This window comes from Zalophus californianus, chromosome 2 (assembly GCF_009762305.2).
Source record: "Zalophus californianus isolate mZalCal1 chromosome 2, mZalCal1.pri.v2, whole genome shotgun sequence".
Lineage (NCBI taxonomy): Eukaryota > Metazoa > Chordata > Mammalia > Carnivora > Otariidae > Zalophus > Zalophus californianus.
Window position 1 is genome coordinate 66,297,900 of NC_045596.1, and position 21,033 is coordinate 66,318,932.

Below are 21,033 nucleotides of genomic sequence, written 5' to 3' on the forward strand. Positions count from 1 at the left end.
CAAAATGATTTGAAAAAGCTGGTAAACTTTTTTTAAAGACTGAAGCCAAAAAGTATAGTCAAAGCCTTAGTTTCAAAGAACATCCTAGGGGCGACTGGGTGGCTCAGTCATTAAGCGTCTGCCTTCGGCTCAGGTCATGATCCCAGGGTCCTGGGCTCCCTGCTCGGCGGGAAGCCTGCTTCTCCCTCTCCCACTCCCCCTGCTTGTGTTCCCTCTCTCGCTGTGTCTCTCTCTGTCAAATAAATAAATAAAATCTTTAAAAATAAATAAATAAGTAAATAAATAAATAAATAAAATAAAAGTTAAGAATGTTACATCCTTCATCTTTCTCCTTTAACTCTGACTGAACCAGTCAGGGTTCAATGCAAGAAACAGATGCCTCTGGGGGCACCTGGTTGGCTCAGTCAGTGGAGCATGTGATTCTTGATCTTGGGATTGTGAGTTCAAGCCCTACACTGGGTGTAGAGATTACTTTAAAAATAAATAAATAAATAAATAAATTTTTAAAAAGAAACAGAAGGCCCTCAAGGCCTTTTAAGTAGAAAGGAATTTAATACAAAGAATTACGTTCTTACAGAATCACCAGAACAAGCTCTAAGTAGACTTCCCAACGTCCGGCCTGGGCAAATCTATAGAGATGCCTCACCTCACTTCCTAGGGCCGGTGTGGGGGTGAAGGGAGTGACTGTTAATTGGGGAAGTAACTTCACTGGAACACAGCCCTGTCTGTTTGGGTATTGTCTGTGGCTGCTTTTGTACTATAACGGAGAGTTGGATAGTTGTCACACAGACTGTGATCCTCAAAGTCTGAAATATTTACTATGGGCCCTTTAAGAAAAAGTTTGCCACTCTCCCTTTTATTCAAAGATGCAATGTTGAACTGTCAGAAGCAATATGTAATTTTTCACCTTCTCTTCTTGAAATGACACTTGAAATAAGCACCCAGGGCACAGAATGAGACACTAGGGAAAACAAGTCCTCACCAAGCTGTTTCTCATTAACTAATAAGAATTGTAAAAATACAGAATGATCCTCCTTGCAGGTTGGAATTTCCCAGCATGTTTCTTTACAAACTTTAAATATGTGAAATCTAAGAAAGATAAACAATAGTTTTATTTTTAAATGGTAATATTTATAGTACACCAGAAATTGCATCTTTGGCAACATCTAAACTTATGATGAAGAATTTTAGATGTGAACTTAAAAATGTATGTGGAGAACATGGCTGGTTTTGTTTGTTTGTTTCAAAAGTTTTAGAGAGGACATGCAAGCAAAAAAGTTTAAAGACCACTGGCCTAAAGAAGAAAATCATCTTTGATTTTCAGCAAGAGCCCTAGGTAGAGTTATAAACTCCCCCTTCCCAATTGGAATTATTAGAATTGCCCTCAAAGTTATCTATCTTCTACTATTTTTTAAAGATTTTTTTTTTTAGAGAGAGAATGCAAGAGTGTGGGGAGGGGTAGGGGGAGGGGGAGAGGGAGAGAGAGAATTAAGCAGGCTCCACACCCAGTGCAAAGCCTGATACAGGGCTCGATCTCACGACCCTGAGATCATGACCTGAGCTAAAATTAAGAATCGGTCACTTCACCAACTGAGCCACCACCCAGGTGCCCCATCTTCTTTTATTCTTATAAAGGTACATAGTACTTCTGTCCATTCAGTATATCACATTACAGAGGTTTCCAGAAGAAAAAGTGTATGTACAAGTCATTCTGTATATGGATACCTAAGTGAAAAAGCAAACTAACATTTATTGAGCATCTATTATTTACCAGATTCTCTACACCAATCATCTTATTAATTCCTCATAATTATACTGTGGGGTACATATTATTATATTAATCCTATTTTTCAGCTAAGAAACAAAACTGATACCAAGTGAGTTTAGGTAATGTACTTAAGCCCATACAGCCAAACTAGGATTCAAACCCAAGACTGACACCAAAGCCCGTGTACTTTCCACTCCCTGCACTGCTGGGTTCAGCTTTCTTATACCTCAGGCCTATACTTACAGGTCTCTGAATCCATGACATGCAAGGATTCGGGAACCTACAGTGATAATACTTAGTCCCTAAAAGATCCCGGTACTTAGCTCCCCTCCAGTCATCAGTTAACAGGAGCAAACTATGTAATGACCAGCGGGGCACCAGCACCACCACTCGGAACCGATGCCAGGCTAAAGACAAGTACAGGGCTACCTGGATTTACCAGCTGAACATCAGCCCTGACTATACCCAAAACCATAGCATTCTTAGAAAAACTGAAAAGGATAAACCTGCCCAACCACCTCAGTTTTCAGATAAAGAAGCTAAAAACGAAGAGATTCATGGTTTGCCAAATATGACACCATCAGTTACTGGCTTGGCCAGATTAGAGCACCAGTCTCCGGAATCTCCCATATTTTAATGATGGATTGAGAAGTGTGTGAATGACTGACCCAACTCTGCTTTCTTTCTTTTAGAATCTAAAAGAACATGAGGTAGCTTCATGTTTACAGTCTCCAGCACTAGAGCATGAGCATTTCAGGGATGGCTTCAAAAAAGCAATTAAAGGTTCAGAACAAATCTGTGACTGTTAAATGATTCCAGTCCTGATACCTGCCTACTTCTCTTCCCTTTGTACCTCACATCCGCTGCTGGCATCTGACCAAGGGAGAACAGTGCATCTTAAAGTGCGTGCAAAAACCCTAACTGCAGTCTGATTCAGGAGGTCTGAGGTGAGGGCCAAGATTCTGCATTTTTAATAAGCTCCCAAGTCCAAGTGATGCCAGTGAGTAGGAGGGACTTAAGACAACATTATATAAGGAGTATTACTTTATACAAGGATTTTTCTAAATTAAAAAACAAAAAAGAGGGTATGTGGGTGGCTCAGTCAGTTAAGCATCTGTCTTCTGCTCAGGTCATGATCCCAGAGACCCAGGATCGAGCCCCACATCAGGCTCCCTGCTCAGCAGAGAGTCTGCTTCTCCCTCTATCCCTCACCTCGCTCACACACTCTCTCTCACTGTCTCTCTCTCAAATAAATAAAATCTTAAAAAAAAAGAAAAGAAAAAAAAAAGATGGTGTTTAGGATTACCCAAATTAAGACAATTTGTAAAATCTATATTTTTGAGCACTGAACTCTAATCAGTAAGCAAGTAGCTTCATCTGATATATTAGGAAATGGAATTATCACAACTCTTTAGGAAAAAAAAAAAAACCTATTATATGAACATACCTACCCTGGATTACATTATCTCTTATATACTTTAATAAAGGTAATGCTACTGCCTGGAAAAATACCTACTAAAAATGTATGCTGCATTTTTCTCATAGTAAGAAATTCATGAGACTCTTTCTCTTTTACTTAATTCATTACTCTTTACACTGCTTTCTAAAAACAACTCCACCACCAAGTGGACAATACAAAAATTAGTTTATGTGATATAATATTCAGGCTTTTTTCCAATTCTACCCTCCAACTTCACAGGTTAGTGAAGGATTGATTATTAATTCTGGGCTAATTAATAGAGCCCCAGCAGGACTCTCTAATTCAAGACGGACACCCTCGAAAGATAAGCCATATCAAAGAATCATTTTCCAGGACCTTTTAAACAATGGCATCTGAACAGAACCGACATTGCTGATTAGGGAATGTATAACAAGTAAATATTTCCTCCGTGACACCACAATGATTAGAATACACAGTTAAAGCAGTTTTTTAACATATGAACTCATGCTAAGTATTAATTCACAACCACAGATCTTGAACAATGAAAGCAACATGGTTTTCACTGCTTTTATCTTGGATTTTTATAATTCTATACCTACTTCAAAAAGAGGGAAACAGAAACAAGCAACATTATAGGGAAGTATAATAGTCAGAGCACCAAGGCCCTCCCACCATCGTGCCCCTCCCCTTGACTCTGTCATGTAATTTATTTTGGCCAACAGGAAATTAGCAGATGTAACACAAGCAGAGGCTTGGAACGAGCTTGCCTGATTGAGTTTATTTATTCCTGTTTCTCTGCTATCACATGAGCACATGCCTCAAACAGTCTTCTGCATTTATCTATCAATTTATAGAATTTGTATTTGGGATTCTTGCCTCTATAAATAATTTCCCTCTAAGGACTTTTTTAGCTATATCCTACAGTTTGGCACGCTGTATTTTCACTTTGATTTAGGGGAAGTATAGATGAATTACTCGTGATTTCTACTTTGACCCACAGGTTAATTTAGGAATGTGTTATTTAATTTTCATATATTTTGAATTTTCCAAAATTCCTTTTGTTATGGATTTCTAATTTTATTGATTTGTAGTTATAGAACATATTTTGTAATGATTTCAATCCTTTCAAACTTACTGAGGCTTTTTCTATGGCCCAATATATGGTCTATCCTGTAGAACGTTCCATGTGCACTTGAGAAGAATCTGCGTTGTCTATTAGTCTGGTTGGTGTATAGTGTTATACAATTCTTCTATTTCCTTGTTGATTGTCTGCCTATTTATTCTACCTATTATTGAAAGTGGGGCAGTAAAGTCCCAACTATTATTTTTTAATTTTTTTTCCTTCAAAACTCCCTTCTGGGAGCTTTAAATTCATATAATGGGACACTCTGTTATTATGTGCAGATGTTTATGTCTTCCTGATGAATTATAAAATGTCCTCTTTGTCTCTAGTAACGTTGTCTCAGAGTCTATTTGTCTCACATTAGTATACCTATACCACCTCTTTGATTGCTATTTGCAAAGTATATCTTTTTCCATCCTTTTACTTTCAAACTATTTGTGTCTTTTAATCTAAAGTGAGTCTCCTGCAGACAGCATACAGTTGGATCATGTTTTTTAATTCATCCTACCAATATCTGCCTTTTAATTGGAGTGTATAATCCATTTATATTTAATTACTGATAAGATTTACTTCTCCCATTTTGCTATTTGTTTCCTACATATCTGATTTTTTTGGTTCCTTGATTCCTCTGATACAGCCTTTTGTGTTAAATATTTTCTGGTGTACCATCTTAACTCCCTTATCAACTCTTTTATTATATATTTTTGAGTTTGTTTCTTACTGGTTGCCCTGGTGATTACCAGTAACATCTAAATTTACAGCAATCTGGTCCTGATTAATACCAACTTGATTTCAATAGTATATTTTAAAAACTGCTCTAAATAACTCCATTCCCCACTACTCCTCTATGCTGTTATTATCATAAACTATATCTGTATACATTGTGTGCTCATCAACATACATTTATAGTTATAGCTTTATGCAGTTTGTCTTTTTATGCAGGGAAGGAGTAACAAAGAAAAACTACATTTATATTATCATTTAAATTTAACTATGTGTTTACTGGTGTTCTTTATTTCTTCATGTGGATTTGAATTACTGTATAATGTTCTTTTACTTAGTTTTTCTTACAGGGCAGATCTGCTCATGATGAACTCTCTCAGTTCCTGTTTATCTGGCAGTGTTTTAATTTCTCCTTGCCAGATACTGAATTTGTGGTTGACAGTGGTGTTTTTTTCTTCCTTTTTTTCCTTTCTTCTTTCTTTCTTTCCTTCAGCATTTTGAATATGTCATTCAACTGTCTTCTGGCTCCTCTGGCTTTTGATAAGAAATCAGCTGTTAATGTCATTGGAGTTCCTATATATGTAATGAGCCCCTTCTCTCTTGCTATTTTCAAGATTCTATCTTTGCCTTCAACTTCCAACACTTTCGTTACAATACGTCTAGGAGTGGATCTCTTTGAGTTTACCCTATGTGGAGTTTCTTTAACTTCCTGGATGTGTAGATGAATATTTTTCATCAAATTTGTGAAGTTTGCAGCCATTATTTCTTCATGTACTTTCTCTCCCTTTTCTTGCTCTCCTCTCCTCTGGGACTTCCATTATGCTTATGTTGGTAACATTTGTTGATGTCCCACTGGCTTGTGAGGCTTTGTTTACTTTTGTTCGTTCTTTTTTTCATTCTGTTCCCCAGACTGAATAATATCAGCATATCTGTCTTCAAGTTCCCTGATTCTTTTTTCTGCATCTTCAACTGCTGTTGAGGTCCTCTAAGTGATTTTTTTTTCATTTCAGTTTTGTACTTTAAATTCCAAAATTTATATTTGTTTCCTTTTCATAATGTCTATCTCTTTATTGATATTCTCTATTTAGTGAAATGTCATTATCACACATTAATTCTTTAGCTAGGGTTTGCTTTAATTCTTTGGAATATTTAAAACAGCTGATTTAAACTCTTTGTCTTGGGAGGCACGTGGGTGGCTCAGTCGGTTGAGTGTCTGACTCTTGGTTTCAGCTGAGGTTATGATCTCAGGGTCCTGAGATCAAGCCCCATGCCAGGCTCCATGCTCAGTGGGGAGTCTGCTTGAGATTCTCTTCCTTTCCCTCTGCTCCTCCCCCTGCACTCTCTCTCTCTCTCTCTCAAATAAATAAATCTTAAAATAAATAAACAAACAAACAAATAAATAAAGTCTTTGTCTTGTAAGTCCAACATCTGGGGTTCCTTAGGAACAATTTCTATTGATTGCTTTTTTCCTTTTATGGAACATATTTTCTTGTTTCCATGTATGTCTCATGATTTTTTGTTAAGAACTAGACATTTAAAATAATATACTGTGACAACTCAGACAATCAGATCCAACACCCCCACCTGCAGAGTCTATTGTTGCCACTTATTATAGTAACAGTTTGTTCAGTGACTTTTCTGAACTAATTCTGTAAAGTCTACATTCTTTGTCATGTTAGTGTCTCTACTTAGTTAGCTTATTGGCCAACTAATGACTGGATAGAAATATCCCTAAATAGCTGGAACTAATCAGTCTCCCAGGCTTTGCTGTGAGCAGCTCTGTGTAAGTGTTAGAGCATGCCTTTAAAACTCTGTCCACGGGATGTCTGGGTGGCACAGTCAGTTAAGTGTCCAACTCTTGGTTTCGGCTCAGGTCATGATCTCAGGGTCGTGGGACTGAGCCCCAAGTCAGACTCCATGCTCAGTACAGAGTCTGCGTGAAATTCTCTCTCCCTCTCTCTGCCCCCCCACTTGTGCTCGTTCTCTCTCTAAAATAAATAAATAAATCTTAAAAAAACTCAATTTATAATTCCACCTCAGCCTTCACTTCCTACTTGCATAAAATCTCAAGGTCATTCAGACATGAGAGCTTAGAGCCTTCTCACATCTTTCCCGAGCATGCTCAGAACTCTTTCATATAACATGGACTTCTAGATTACCAGAAATATGTCAGAACTTTTCAAAGTCCTTACGGACAGTGCATTCACCAGCTATTCCTTTTAAGCTTTTGGTTTAGTCTACTGTTTTCCCAACTGTTACCCATCACCTACAGCATCTGCAAGTTGAAACCCTTGCTTATAATTGTTTTGAAAATGTCCCCTGTGGGAGGAGAAGGTTTTTTAGCATTGAGTGAGCTCTGAGTCAGCCTTGTAAGTAAACTCTTCTGGAGAACCACTAGACAGATCAGATAATGACAATTCTATGAGAATGGGGCTTTGAAAGAGTTCCAAATTCATTCTGCCCTCTTGGGTGGCTGCCAAGTTGCCCCCAGGAATATGAACTGTTATTAAGACTACTGCATAGGGGCGCCTGGGTGGCTCAGTCATTGGGCAACTGCCTTCGGCTCAGGTCATGATCCCAGGTCCTGGGATGGAGCCCCACATCAGGCTCCCTATTCGGCGGGAAGCCTGCTTCTCCCTCTCCTGCTCCCCTTGCTTGTGTTCCCTCTCTCGCTGTGTCTCTCTCTGTCAAATAAATGAATAAAATCTTTAGAAAAAAAAGACTACTGCATAACTGGAAAGTTGGGGGTGGGATTAGGATAAGTTAAAATGCCAGAACTCATTATTCTTACTAAGATTCAGCCACTTAAATGATCCTTAGGTTAGCAAGCCTTTGGTTAACATCTAGATTTCTAAAAATTTAATTCTGAATTTTTTTAAAGTATAGATGACATATATTAGTTTCAGCTATACAACACAGTGATTCAACAATTGTATGTTACAAAATAAATTCAAAAAAAGATACCTTTTTTTCATTGCTTTTATGAAGGGGAATATTTTTGGAGGTCCTTTATTCTGCCATTTTTTCTGACATTCTCCCATAACCTTTTTTAAGCCAAAAATAACCCAAACTATGGCTAAGTACAAAAGCACTAGCAGCCAGACACCAGCATCATGGAAATGCAGAGTGAGGAGTTGGGAAGTAATAAAGACATAACAAAAAGCCTTGTGTCTTCTGTGAAATTGCTCCATAAGGCCCATTCAGAATATCCTCTAATTTCCAACACCTCTCTATCCTCCTTTAATTAAACCTGCTCTTCCTTAAACACCAGCACCAAGATGAATGGGAGTGAGCTAATTCAATCTTATTGATTCCCGGTTTTGTTTAATCACTAGAGTTGCTATTTTAATTACTAAAGATTGTTTTCTACTATTTCTATTTCAAATACACCTTGACTCAATTACAATATTTCTGCAGAGAAACGTGCTCTACATTCCAAACAATCAACTTATAAACTTTTTAAACCCAACAGACTTGTTAACAAAGAATTAGCTGTATGTCATTAATGGCTGAAACCCATACCATAAAAAAAATAAGTGGGAGAGCTGGTGACCTCTGAAGGTCTTCACCTGGGTTTTGAAGGATGGAAGAAGAATTAGGAGAATGTGGGGAAAATTATACGAACAAAAGCTCCCAGCCTGGAATTGCCATAATACGATCTCAGATTAGTGAGCAGACTAAATTCGCTATGGCAGTGATTGATGTGGGGAGAAGAAGAAGAAGGTTAAAGTTAGGGAGATAACTGTGGTTGGGGAAGACAATGGCAAAACTTAAACAACAGGCAGAGAATTTTGTCCTTGACTTGGAGGACAACAGTTCACAACCATTTTATCTCCTCCTCCAATACACCTGAGAGAGGCGATCACTCCCAGTTACAGAAGTGGCTCACAATTCAAGAGATCCTCAACTATAGGGATGAGGTGGTGAGAATGGTATCAGAATCTCTGGTGGGGGTGCAGAAGGGAGGGACATGAGAGACTTCAGAAAGCCCCACTTGAGATTCTGCTATTCCTTCCTTAACCACTCCACTCATTCCTCCACACCTCTTTCAGTGGGAATGGGAAGTCATAGATCTCTGAAGGAAACAGTGCCCTTTTGAAAATCCTTCATGGCTGTATCTCATGGAGTAATTGCCTAATTTCTTGAACATTAGACAAGTCTATTTCAGCACTTTCCAAAATAGGATTCATGAAATACTCATTTCATAGATGCCATCTGTTAAAAATGTTCAGTTCACATAAGTTTGGGAAATCCCACATACATATAATATCCCCTTTTACCAGAGATTCACAAACCGTATTTATTAGCCTGCTAAAGGATCTAAGAACTCCCACAGTAGAGAAATCTGTTCAATTTTTTAACAGCTTCCACACACTTATTTGATCACAGACTTATTCTCACAATATCTACCAACATCTTAGTATTCCACAGAAAAAACTGTAACACTGGCCTATATTCGCTTCTTTGTGGTTGCGGTTACGTCACATGTGATTCTGCACCTGCCATAGATCTGCTTATGCAAGACAATAAAGCAGGAAGTGCCCCTCCCCCCACTCTCTAGAAACCCCACTCCCTACAACCGTTCTGTCCAGTCCTCATTTGCCTCTCCAATTCCTCAGGCAGAGAGGAATCCAACCCCAGCCCTTTCAGTCCCCCTAAATGGCTTTATTCAGAAGGAATTGTGAATCAAGGCACATGGGTTCCTCCGTGTTTTTCTGGGACCCTCACCAATGCCCATCCCCTGAATCTGAGCTAAGTAACTGAGCTGACTAAAAGAGAAACTAGCCTGGAGAACATGAGGGCACTTGTGGGTCTTCCTGTGTAATTAACTAGAGGAAAGGGAAGGGCTATGAAAAGCGGCTAAGCAAGGAGCAAAAGAAAAGATGAGACGAGGCCTGTCGGGCCTGAATGAGTTACCAAAGAGAACAGGGTGAAGAGAACAAAAATGAGGAATGACCTTTTTCCTAGCTCTCCCTTCCTCTGTAAAAGTCCTGAGTGGCCTTTTTCATTCTTCCCCAGTAAGCTGCACCTGCTTTCTCCTTCAAAGCTGTGCTCTGTGCTCCCTCTGCTGGCCACGACCAGCAATTAGATTTAAAACCGACTAGACCAGAAAGTTCCGTTTGCGTGGCCTGCAGAGATGTCTGCCTCTACATACCCTCTCTTAAACCTGGCTATGCTTCCTAGCAAAGATGAGACTCCAACATCTTTTGTATTAGCAACAACAACAACAAAATGAAGGTAGGCAAATGGTTAAATAAATTATTGTGCTTCATACTATGAAATACAGCCTCCTAAATTGTGTCCACCACTGCATGAGGTGCTAGAGATAAAAAGATTGGTAATGGGGCACCTGGGTGGCTCAGACCGTTAAGCGCCTGCCTTTGGCTCAGGTCATGATCCCAGGGTCCTTTGAGCCCCGCATCGGGCTCCCTGCTCAGTGGGAAGCCTGCTTCTCCCTCTCCCTCTACCTGCTGCTTCCCCTGCTTGTACACTCTCTCTCCGTCAAAAATAAATAAAATCTTTAAAAAAAAATCAGTAACATTTGACCTCTGTTTTGGGGAAACTTATCATAGAGGAGAGCCCAAGAGCTAACACATTTCTCAAAAGGAAGAATTTTAGAAGACTTCTGTATCATGTGCCTTGAATGGTGATTCAAATATGTTCATTGACTCTGTAGAGGGGCAGCTCACATAGGCCAGGCTGTGTTTTCTTAAATGTGCATCTTAATGGATACATCTGGTTCCATGACATTACGGACTCATAATGATCATAACGGCCATCCACACTGGAACACCTACTGGGGGCCAGTCAATATGCTTTATGTATGTTAGCTCATTTTCTTTTAATATTTTATTTACGTATTTATTTACTTGAGAGGGAGAGTGGGGGGGTGGAGCAGAGGGAGAGGGACAAGAAGACTCCGCACTGAGCATGGAACCTGACGTGGGCTCGATCTCACAGCCCTGAGATCATGATGTGAGCCAAAACCAAGAGTCAGATGCCCAACCGACTGAGACACCCAGGCGCCCCAAGTTCATTTTCTGAATTAAGTTCAGAGATGAGCCAAGAAAGAAACTAAGGTTCAGAAATGCCAAGATTATACAACTAAAAAGTGGCAAAGTCAGCCTTACAGTCCAGGTCCGCTTGACTCCAAAGTCCCTTCAATCTCCTCCCCCTACACTATCTTCAATCATTATCTAGTTTTCACAGATATTGCGACCTGAGGCTCCCCTCCACTTGGCCTCTGAATATAATGGAAAAGCCTAATATGAGAGCCAACAATAGTATCCTACCTCCTGGTCACATGGAGGGTGGCACTCTGTGCTGTACATGAAGCCCCTGGCCTTTAGGAGTTTACAATATAATGGAGCAGGGGCTATATGTAAAATAAATTAAATATAGCTGATGAGGGATAGAAGCAGAAAAATGTTTAACTTTAGCCCACAAGGCTGACCTGCATAGTTCCGATAAGGATCAAATATGTGCTGGTTGCTACATCCCGAAAGGGACTCATGACTGCCTGGGTATCTCACTGATAGTTAATATTGAACTGAATGATAAGCACCAGAGAAATCTTGTGAAAGTAGTTTTACGAGTAGAAATTCAAAGAAGACATTTCTGATCTAATACCGCCTGCATGTCCCTTCCCCCCTGAGCACCAAGCATATAACCACCAGCTTCATACAGCAAAAGTGCAGCCCTTTCTGCCCACCTGTCCTGATCCCACGCTACTTAGATAAACTCACTAAGTTGCATCAGACAACATCTCAAGAATTCTTTCTTGGCCATTGCACTCAACAACCCCACATCACAGCCAACAGATTTTCTATATGCCAGAAACAGGGGCACCTGGCCGGCTCAGTCAGTACAGCACACCACTTTTAATCTCAGGGTTGAGTTCAAGCTCCACTTTGGGCGTGGAGTCTACTTAAAAAACAAAAAGAAAGGAATAATATATGCCAGAAACAGCCAATTTGAAGACAAAATGGGGAACAAAATCCATAAACAAGAACCGCCAAGGGATGCCTGGGTCGCTCAGTTGGTTAAGCATCTGCCTTCGGCTCGGGTCATGATCCCAGGGTCCTGGGATCGAGCCCCGCGTCGGGCTCCCGGCTGGGCAAGGAGTCTGCTTCTCCCTCTCCCACTCCCCCTGTGTGTTTTCTCTCTCTCTAATAAATAAAATCCTTAAAAATAAATAAATAAATAAAAATAAACAAGAACAGCCAAAATACCCTAGAATAAAGATTTAAAAAAATTGGCAAACCTTTATGAAGAAACTTACAGAGCTTTTATAGGAAGATATAATAAAGAATAACTAGAAAGTCAACCCATGTTCCTGGATGAGAAGACTCAATACTGCAAATATATTAACTCTTCCCCATTTGTTCAACTTAAAGCAATTCAAGCTACAGGTATTGAATCATTGTGATATCAGCACAGAAACAGACGTGTTAATCAACTCTAAAATCCAATTAACAACGTTGTGGAAGAATTTAGTTTATGGCAAAAGTGGCACTTCAAGTACATGGCTTGAAACAACTGGCAGTACATTTGGAAAAACACATACTTCTCCCTCACAAGAGACACAAAAACAACTTCCAGTTGGATTCAAGATTTAAACATTAAAATAAACCAAAGTGACTATTAAAGAAATATTTTTATATGGGAATAGGAAAGGAAGCCTTGCCTAACAAGCCACTAAGTTCCAACATCATAATAAAAAGTAGGGACATGGTTCACTAAGTAAGAAACAAAAATGTCTGCAAAAGAATAGCCACCAGAAAAGGGGTGCCTGGGTGGCTCAGTCATTAAGCATCTGCCTCCGGCCCAGGTCATGATCCCAGAGTCCTGGAATCAAGCCAGGGCTCGATGGGCTCCCTGCTCCGTGGGAAGCCTGCTTCCCCTCTCCCTCTGCCTGCCGTTCTGCCTATGTTCTCTCTCTCTGTCAAATAAATAAATAAAATATTTTTAAAAAAAAAGAATAGCCACCAGAAAGAAAAGGAAAATGATAAACCTCAGAGGAAAATATTTGAAATATATGTGATAGTCAAAGAAAGCTATATCTTAATTTAAAAACGAAACAACAGATTTCCGAAAAAATAGTATGCATGTATCCATTAATGTTAAATATAAAAATGTATCAAAACAGTCAAAAATAAAGTAGATGATGATGATGATTAGTGGGTTTTTTATGGGTTGGTAAAAATAAAGAGACTTTTACTGCTGTATTGTTTGAATTACTACAGCAATTACATGCCATAAGGAAAATATATATAAATATTCTCATTTTGAAGAACAACAGTGAGTAAAAGAGGAGTCCTTCAGAGGAGAACTTCAATACTAAAGAAGGAGTATTCTGAATCAGTGAGTGCTTGATGCTCCCCAGCTTGTGGAATATTTACAAACTCTGCAGTGACCTAAGAGATTGGATGATTCAAATCCTGGTGACTTTCCCGTCTGTGAAGCTAACCTGTATAAAGCAATGACAGTAGATTCGCTAGTCAATGAAAGCAGTCATGAAGTCTAAAAGCTTGAGTTAAAAGAAATGGACAATAGTCCCATTTCTCCTTCCCACAGATCAAGCTTCTCACCACTCATTGTGCTCCGCCCTCAAGGTTTTGTCAAACTATCAAGGAAGAGCTAAAAATGCCTGCGATGTTTTATATTACCTGCTGCAGCTGTCATTGTTATTCTCCGCATAAAAATAGACAACAAAGAGGGCGGGGAGGGACCGAGGCGGAAGAGCAGGCAAAGAAGGAAAAGATTCTCTCCTCTTAAAAGTTTCCAAATAGGTTTTAGCAAGTCCCTGAAGAGAGAGTATATGAAAAGAAAAGGTTTGGGACCGCAGAAGTCAACATTAATGCCATAAATTGGGAAGAATGCCCGGGGTGGTAGGAGGTTCCCCCCCTAGACTTGCTGGAGTGTCCACAGGCAGGAGGAGGGCAGAGTCTGAAGGAAGCAAGCCAATTAGCCAGAGTCCCCACTGGAAGGTGAGGGGTGATGGAATGTGGTGATGAGAAGACTCTCAGTTAATTGGGAATCCAAGGCCTTGCTGCCCAGGTAGGTAAGGTCTAAGAGCTGCTCCCCACATGACAACAAAGTGACAGCACGACAGGAGCGGTGGCAGCGTGCCGTGTTGGCCAGAGGCCTGAGACAGCCTCTCGAGCCTCCCACGGCCTCAGAATAGCATGAGGGGGCAGGGGAAAGTTTTCCTCCCCTCAAGAGGGCTACAAAAGTGGCTGAGAGAGAACCAGAGTGCCCGAAGGGGCCTTAGGGTTTCCAAGGGGAGTGTGTGAACTGATGACCAAAGACAGAAAACGAACATTAGCAGCAGGTGCCACCTTAAAAAGCTGACCTTCACAAGTCAGACCTCCCCACACTCACAGACACCACCCCTACCCCATATAGAAACAGGGGAAGGGGTAAATCCTGAGTTAACTGAGGAAACCTGGTGTTGACTAGATTAATCCTCAGATATCAGGTAAATTGGGACTCAAAGAGAGAGTGTGGTATCACTTAAGTTTTACATTTCCGTAGGTCTAAATGTGTGGGCTGTGCAAAATGAACCCATCATGCCTGCTTTACAGGATTGTTTTAACGTGACAAGGTGAGACCAGGATGGGGGAGGCCCCATATACACCCTTCCAACTATCAGATGCTTGTTGTCATTCCTACAGCTCATGATTTCATTGCCCAGTCTCTTTCGCGCCACTAGTTACTAAACACAGGGGGTGCCGCCATGTGGCCAAGTTTATTCAGCTTATTTTTACCGTGAGCAAGAATACTCCAACCCATCACCTCAGAATTAACATATTTCACGTTCCCACATTGTATAAACAATGTGACCAGTGCTCTTAATTCAGTGACCCCACCGGTAACACAAGATAGTCTCTCTAAGCTGCTAAAGCACATTGAAGATTTCCTTTATACAGGAGGAAACATAATTCAACAAAGCATTTTTCTCAGGAGCTACAGTCCAGACAAGTTTTGCTACTTGCTTGTCAAATCCAATTAGATTGCACTGGGTTAAAATAAACTCCATTGACTACCCGTCTTCACCTCTGCCAATCACCCCAGAAGGACATCGATTGTTTTTCCTTTAGAGTTATACCAGCAGGAGCAAGAAAGTAATTCTCATTAGTGTATTTATCACACTAAGGGTGCAACTGCTTATCTGCGGTATGCTAACTATTTTGCATGACAACTTAATTTAAATTTGGCAACTATCCCCATTTTATAGATTAGGAAACTGAGTCTCAGAAAGGTTAAGTTACAGTAAGGGCGCAGAGTATGTGGCAATGCCTATATTTAATCCAAGTTTGACTTCTTTTCACTCTACCACGACACCCTGCTAATGAGAATATATACACTTATCTGAAGCTTGTATTTTTAAAAATTCTTGTCGAGGAACTCAAGATCCAGGATAAGTCATTCGACCACCCCTCCCCCTCTCATCTCCTACCCACTCTACCACACACCTTTCCTCTGCCACACGCACTCACATCCTTTCCCTAAACCCCCACCTGCCTGCTCTCCAGCCTTTACAGAAGCTGTTCCCTCTGCTTAGAGTGTCCCAGCCTTCCTCCCCACTTAGAGAATTCCAACCGGACCTAAATCAGGCGGGGACTGAAAGCTTTGCTCCCTCTCCCAAGGAGAATTAGCAGCCTCCACTCCAGCTTCTGCAACTTAGTTTATCTTTCCACCACAGCCCACACATACCACCTGGGATTGGCGTCTGTCTGCACATGCCTCTGTAACCACTTCCAGAAAGAACCCCTCAGAGCCAGGGCCCAGGGCCTGCATCCTAGCATCCCGGCACTGTGAGAGTTCAACAAACACTTGCTGAATTAATGGATGAATTTCATTTTAAATCAAGGTCTGTACTTTTCATGTTCTAGGCTGTGAATGAAGTGTAGGCAGGTAGTTCTGTGAAGTACGCCGGCTCTCACCAAATGACTTTTTTTAATGGGTTAAAAATTTTTTAATTTTTATGATTGTGGTTAAATAGTCATAACATAAAATTTACCATTTAACTGTACATGTTTAAGTGTACAATTCTGTGGTATTAAGTATATTCATTGTTGTGTAATAATTATCACTATCCATTTCCAGAACTTTTTCATCTTCCCCAACTGAAACTCTGTACCCATTTCACACTAACTCCCCATTCCTCCCTCCCCCTTCTCCCCTACCCCCTCACCCTTAAAACCACTATTCTAATTTGTCTCTATAAATCTGACTACTCTAGGTACCTCATGTAAGTGTAATCATATAATATTTGCTTCTTTTATGACTGGCTTATTCACTTAGCATAAAGTCTTCTAGGTTCATCCATGGCCTAGCAGGTGTCAGAATTTTCTTCCTTTTTAAGGCTGAACATACCACATTTTATGCATGCATTCAACTAGCGATGGATTTTAAGAATAACCAGGAAGGAGAAAGGTTTCACTCACCCAAAGCCAGTTTTTCCCGAAACCCCGCCCGGTCTCATCATAGGCTCAGCCCAAGCCAGGGATGGCCCCGCCTCCCTCCCTGCCAATCAACCGCTCCTCGCGCCTGCGCAAGCACCGCCCAGAGCCCCGCGCCAGCCACCGCCCCTAGGCTGTCCCAGGCGGTTAAGTCCGGCCGAAGCTTTTCCTTCACTGGCCCGCCCACCATGACGATCACCTACAGCTGTATTGCTAATGGCCGAGCGGTCCTAGCGGAGCTGGCCCTGACCGGAGGCTCCTATCAGGTACCCCTGGGTCCTGACCGCCACCTCGGCAGGCCCCGCCTCTTCAAGGGTGGTGCCTGCCGGGCCCGCCCCTCAGGACGCGGCGCCCCCGGGCGGCCGGGAGCAGGCCGTGGGGGGCGAGAGGCCCCGCCCTGCGAGAGGCTGGCTTCTGTGAGCTGCGGAGCCTGCGAGCGGGTATTGAATCCCGACCGCTGGGCCGAACGTGCGCCGTCTAGGGGTTAGGGTTGGTGGTGCACGCGACCCCTTTGGAGGAGACCCTTAAATATTTTAACTCCCCTGAGGAGAAATGACTTTCAGTTCAGCACACATTTATTGAACATGTGTTAGTTGCATCATCCCGGGGCAAAGGTGTAGGGGATGCAGCAATGAAGAAAAGACGGGACCTGCAGTTGCCCTTTGATGAGCTCATTGTCTCTTTATGACCAAGGACTATATTTCGTCCTACAGTGTAAAAGCCTTCCAGTGGAGACAGGTCGAGATTGCTCCTGTAGCATTCAGGATGGTGGCTGCTCGCTGACCACAGCAGAGGTGATAGCAGGGTGGTTGGCTTGGAAGCCTTATAAGAGTCAGTCTTAGCCTGAGACAGGAAAGAGAAATGTGGGCTCCACTCAGATGGAACAGCACGGTGTGTTTGGGGAACCTCAAGAACCTCAGTGTGGCTAGAACACAGGGGCGCGATATGTAGGGCTAAAGATTAGGTCAAGAAAGCGGACAGAGAATAATTAATGAAGAGTCCTATACTGTTTGTTTTCTTATTGTAGGGAAACTGGAGAGCAATTAAATAGAGGAATAGCAGGATCTGATTCATCTTTGGAAAACTTGGTTTGGTTATAATATGGAAGGTGAATTGGAGGGGAGAGAACCAGTTAGGATGGCATTGTTGTAGATTCTGTAGGAGATTGAAGGGTGTGAGCAAAGGGCAGTGAGGGTGCAGATGGAAAGGAGGGGGCAGATCCTAAAGGGATTGTAAAACTAAGGGAACTGAGTCATGCCTAGAATGATTCTCAATTTTTTTTCAATCATTTCTCCCCAGAATTATTAAGACATAATTCACATATGACAGTGTATAAATTTAAGGTGTACCACATGATGATTTGTCAAATTTTTTCCTCAGGTGGCATTAAACAAGATTGAAACTACAGATGGAGGAGCAGGATTGTGAGGAAGTCAGAGGAAGTGCAAGGGAGGAGAGTATAGTTTGGGACAGGTTGAATTTTGTTGCCTCTTGGCAACAAAATTGGACGTGGCCAATCTATTCGTGTCTTTCTTCCTCCACCTTATTCCCAAAAGATTTAAGTCAACAAAATGTCCAATACGTAGCACTACTAGGTAGCACTCAGAGGGTCATGGCTAAGAGTTGAAGCTAGTAGAAGAGGGTAGAAAAGAAAAGTATGAGAGTGAGGAGAGAAGAGGACCAAAAGGCAGAACACTGTTTAGGAGCAGGAGAGAGAAGGGGACCCAAATGAGAGCAGTGGCGTCCTGAAAGCCAAGAGAAGAAAGTTACAAGAATGTTTTATGCCCCAAAGAAGTTGAACAAGATCTAAAAGGTGTTTATTGGACTCTACAATTAGAAGAAGATTGGTGGGGGTGCCTGGGTGGCTCTGCTTTTGCCTCAGGTCATGATCTTGGGGTCCTGGGATCGAGCCCCACATCGAGCCCCAGATCAGGCTCCCTGCTCAGTGGGGCGTCTGCTTCTCCCTCTCTGTCTCCCCGCTGCTCCTGCTCTCTCTCTTGCTCCTACTCTCTCTCTCTCAAATAAAATAAATTTAAATCTTTAAAAAAAAAAAAAAAAAGATGATTGGTGACCTTACAGGTAGCAGTTTGGAAGAAGTGGTAGAGGCAGAAGCCAGATTGCTTGAGGCCAACTGAATGGGAGATGAGGAAGTCAGGAGAGCAAAGTTAGATATTCTAAGAATTTAGAAAGGGAGTGAGATGGGGTGAAAGCTGAAGAAGCATGGTGCGGGAAGGGGCCTTATTTTTCAGAACAGGAAAGACTTTCAGCATATGTAGGCTATTGGGAAGCATCTAACTTGGTTCCGGCTCAGGTCTAGAGGTTGTGGGATCGAGCCCTGCCTCGGGCTCCGCACTCAATGCAGAGTGTGCTTCAGATTCTTTCTCCTCTCCCTCTGCCCCTCTCCCTCTGCCCCTCCCCACTCATGCGCTTTCTCTATCTCTCTCTCCCTCTCCCTCTCAAAGAGGGAGAGGGAGAGGGAGATCGAATCTCATGGGTTGTGAGATCAAGCCCCACATGGGGATTCTCTCCCTCTGCCCCTTCACCCACCCCCAAGCACATGTGCTCGCTCGCTCTCACTCTCTCGCTCTCAAATAAATAAATAAATCTTAAAAAAAAAAAAAAGGGAATGTGGCTATTCAAGTCTTCCTAGGTAACTTTCAGGTTCCTTTCACACTTCTAAAGTAAATTAATAGGACTCCATACAATTAACCATATTTAAGATATTCTGAATAATCATCAACATCTTGCACATTTTCCCCCAGAGGATGAGCCTTACAAGAAACAGAAAAAAGAGACCTTGAAAATTATTTGTTTCACAGAAAGAAATCAGTGAATAATATTGAATAAAAATTGTTTATCTTAATCAAAATAAAGAAGAATGCAGAAAGAAAGAAAGAAAGAAAGAAAGAAAGAAAAGAAAGAGAGAGAGAGAGAGAGAGAGAAAGAAAGAAAAGAAAGAAAGAAAAAAAAGAAAGAAAAAAAAAAGCAGGCTTAGGATATTCAGAGAATAAGCGCTGAATAGGTTTTTTTAAGATTTATTTTTATTTTGGAGAGAGAACGCACACAGGGGAGGGGCAAAGGGAGAGAGAAAATCTCAAGCAGACTCCCCGCTGAGCATGGAACCCCCACCCCCACCCCACCGCTCAACACAAGGCTCAATCTCATGACCCTGAGATCATGACCTGAGCAGAAATCAAGAGTTGGACACTCAACCATGAGCCAACCAGGCGCCCCAAGGGCTGAATAGTTTTAATCCATCAACATTTTTAGGTATAGTTTCAGTGACTACAAGTCACTGAAAAGATGTTTGATTAGATAGTGCTTCCCAGCCTTAAAGCCAGATATAAGATGTGACTCTAAGACTGATTAGTGCAACCTGTATTTGCACACATAAGTATACACACAAGTATATGTATATTTGTGTAATTTTCATATTTTTCTTCAGATTCAAATGACTTATTTCATAACTTACCTCTTGCCACACGTTATGACTAACTACCCATTAGTTCTACTAGTGAACACTTGCTCTTTAATAAACCAATCAGACCATTGGTAAATTTAGGGAAAGGATTAAGTAAAGACACTACAGTGTTCCCCAAAGTAAATGCTGGTAATTTATTTTTAGGAAGCAGCGGCAACAGTGCTTAAACTAGTGCTTCTTAGAGCTGAGCCAAAGACCATAATGCAGATGGGAAGGTAAGGTTTATTCTCATAAAAGACTGCTTTTTAACAATAGTAATGACATGAAGGAAAAAAAGGTTAGTTGCACGTGCTCTCAGTTGAACCCTCAAAAAGGAGAACTTCCATATGTAAAAGGTAAGATCAAATGAGAATAATTAACACCAAATTCAAGATAGTGGTTACCTCTGCAAAGGGAAGGGAGGAAAAAATGAAGTTGGGAAAGAATAGCCATGGGACATGAATTGTATCTGTAACATTTTACCCAGATGGCAGGTCTAAAATATTCTTGTTATCTTATTCTCCAAACTTCTTTAGTATACCCAAAATATTTCATTAATGAAAAAGGAAACTTCCACTTGAAACATCTTTAATAAGACCACTCTAAGCTATACTTGGGACACTACATGGTATGGCCTAAGCCAGTCTTGACACCATTTTGTTAGTAAAAGAACAGGTGGGAAATAAGAGCATCTATTACTTCTAGACTCATCATTTTTCTTTTTAAGAGCAGGTTTGTTTTAACCTTTATATTGTAAGAATAAAACAAAATACAAAAACCACATCAAGTGAAAGTATAGCTTTGTGAAGCTTTACAAGGAAACCTCCCCACCACCTGCAGCTACCACCTAAGCCAAAAATATGGAATCCTGCCAGCCATCCCCGAAACGGCCGGCCATGCGTCCTGTCCCATCCACAGTTTCGTCCCTCTTCCCCACCATTCCAGCCCCTATAGCAGTCACTTACCCTGGGTCTTCACTGCCTCAGCACCTAAATACGCAACCTCAGACACAAGAGCCTAATCCCACACGGTTTTTTTCTTTCGGTGTCT

At 41.3% G+C, this 21,033-nt stretch overlaps 1 protein-coding gene across 2 annotated transcripts in view; it reads left to right on the forward strand.

Moving 5' to 3' along the window:
* The first annotated feature begins 16,644 nt into the window (after nucleotides 1-16,644).
* LOC113925356 (vesicle-associated membrane protein 8-like) overlaps nucleotides 16,645-21,033 on the forward strand; it is a 29,764-nt gene continuing 25,375 nt past the window's right edge. For both annotated transcript variants that reach the window (XM_027600042.2, XM_027600043.2), the window contains exons 1-2: nucleotides 16,645-16,789; nucleotides 20,149-20,219. In XM_027600042.2, coding sequence (XP_027455843.2) covers nucleotides 16,712-16,789; nucleotides 20,149-20,219 — 149 coding nt within the window. In that variant the 5' untranslated portion in view covers nucleotides 16,645-16,711. The remainder of the gene's footprint in view (nucleotides 16,790-20,148; nucleotides 20,220-21,033) is intronic.